Below are 1,946 nucleotides of genomic sequence, written 5' to 3' on the forward strand. Positions count from 1 at the left end.
TATCTAAGAGGAGGGCAGTAGATGTTAATTTGTCTTGTCCACGAGGTTGGGGTGGAATTTTTGTTCGGCGATTAATTTTTTTTCTCGCAAAATTTGTCAATAACGGAATTGCTGATTTTTCACAGGCATCCTCTTGCAAGAATATTCAAGAAATGCATTACAAAAGAGTATAGTACTCCTAGGAGTATTGTTAATAATGCAAAGATGGAAACAATCTTATATTTTAAATGATATTCATTGTGTAAACATTTGAATCAAAGAGAGAGATAACTCTCAAATATGATAGTATTTACCCAAAAAGTTGTTACAGTGCTTGGCTTGGAAGAAGAGCAAATACAACTTGGGTATGACTACATCATACACTGAAGGAAGTCTGAGGTTATGATGATCAAGAGATGAGAGGACCTCCTTTCAAGTATTCAGTTAAGGCCAAGGCTATGAGGCCAATCATGGCAAAACGCCCATTCCACATCTCTGCTCCAGAAGACATTATTGCTTGTGATTTGCTCTCTGTGGAGACTCCCTTGAACATGGGTATCACCGAAGCGAGCGTTAGGAGAACCGCACTTCCAAGAAACAGTGGAACTCCTCCACTGGCGAGCTGAGAGAAGACGTCCCTGCCACTAGCAATCTCCACCCCGAGAGCTGAGACGAATCCGAGCATGGCTAGTCTCCCATTTATGGTCTCTGGTGCAGGCCCACCGAAAGCAAAAACGTCTCCAAACTTGGTGCTAACCTGCATTAATGCAGCTATTTATTTCAGCGCATGATCACATGAATACTAATTCGCTTATTGTATGTAAAAGTGAGCTCCAACTCGCTTACCTTTTTAGGAGAACGAGGAGAAATTGGGATTGTAGACTGAGTGGAGGGCGTGACAGATTCCTTTGGCTGCGGATCTGCCTGCAAATTTAATTGAAGAACCCAGACGATATTGTCAATTCCATGACATACGGTACTATTGTTCAGCATGTAATTAAATTCATCTATATACAGAAAGAACAACGATATTGGGTATACTGACAGTAAGCAAAAAGGTATACTGACAGTTACCTCTGCCATACACTTCACTCGAAGGCCCCCCTGCATAACAGTATTTCTCGTTTCACCAAAACCTGTTGACCTCTCCGCTTGCCTCCATTGTTGGAGGGATGTTCCCTTCATGGCCATTAATGATGCATTCACAGCGGCCATTGCAATATAATAATAAATGAATGTTATGTATGAGAACAAATCCAATTTAAATGAATACTAAGTATGAGAATAAACCCAATTTATATGAACTCCGGCAACAGCAAGACCATGATTGGATGAAGTAAGTAATTAATATAGAAGAATAGCCACTATTGATCCGTGTTGAGGCTGCAGGGCTGTTTGTTGTGATACCTATATATAATGGAGTGAGGCTATCATGGAAATTCTGGGCGAATTAATTTAACGGCAACCCTCGAACCAAGTCGAGGTTTCTGTTCGTCAGAATATGTTTCCACGTGGTTGGATACAAGTATAGAGACGTAGATCCTCGAATGACCGCATTGGGAGGATGATAATTGGGTGATACTTGAATTTGCGTTCTACGACCTTCCAGAATCGAGCAACAAATGGGATCAATTTTATTCACTAGTTTCAAACGGAATATTAATGTCCTAAAATGAGAAGAGGAAATGATAATTGTTATAATTTTTTTCTATTACACAAATTATTAAGGGGTAATTTAAAATTAATTTTTAATTTTAATTTCTTTCTCAATATATATACATATATGTATTTAATATATATGTAACTAAAAAAAGCTCTATTATAAAAAGAAACGAGGAATTTTTTTTTTAATAGGCTCTGATTACAAAATCCTTGAGAGTTTATTGAAAAATGATAATCTTTGGAGTTGTTTTAAACATATAGATATTCATCTATTTAATATGGATTGGATTATTAAATGAAAGAAG

The 1,946-nt window shown here is 37.5% G+C and overlaps 1 protein-coding gene across 1 annotated transcript; it reads right to left on the reverse strand.

Annotated features, from left to right (window-relative positions):
- Positions 1-241: 241 nt before the first annotated feature.
- LOC149148503 (early light-induced protein 2, chloroplastic-like) lies at positions 242-1,374 on the reverse strand. Its single transcript, XM_089437870.1, has 3 exons — positions 1,054-1,374; positions 826-903; positions 242-736 (listed from the first exon to the last, which is right to left on the reverse strand). Exons 1-3 carry the CDS (start codon positions 1,192-1,194, stop codon positions 389-391), a joined length of 567 nt encoding a protein of 188 aa, XP_089293996.1. The 5' UTR covers positions 1,195-1,374; the 3' UTR covers positions 242-388.
- Positions 1,375-1,946: the final 572 nt, after the last annotated feature.

Source organism: Pinus tabuliformis, chromosome 9, assembly GCF_031772625.1.
Source record: "Pinus tabuliformis cultivar Carrire ecotype Pingquan chromosome 9, CPIR1, whole genome shotgun sequence".
NCBI classification, from domain to species: Eukaryota; Viridiplantae; Streptophyta; class Pinopsida; order Pinales; family Pinaceae; genus Pinus; species Pinus tabuliformis.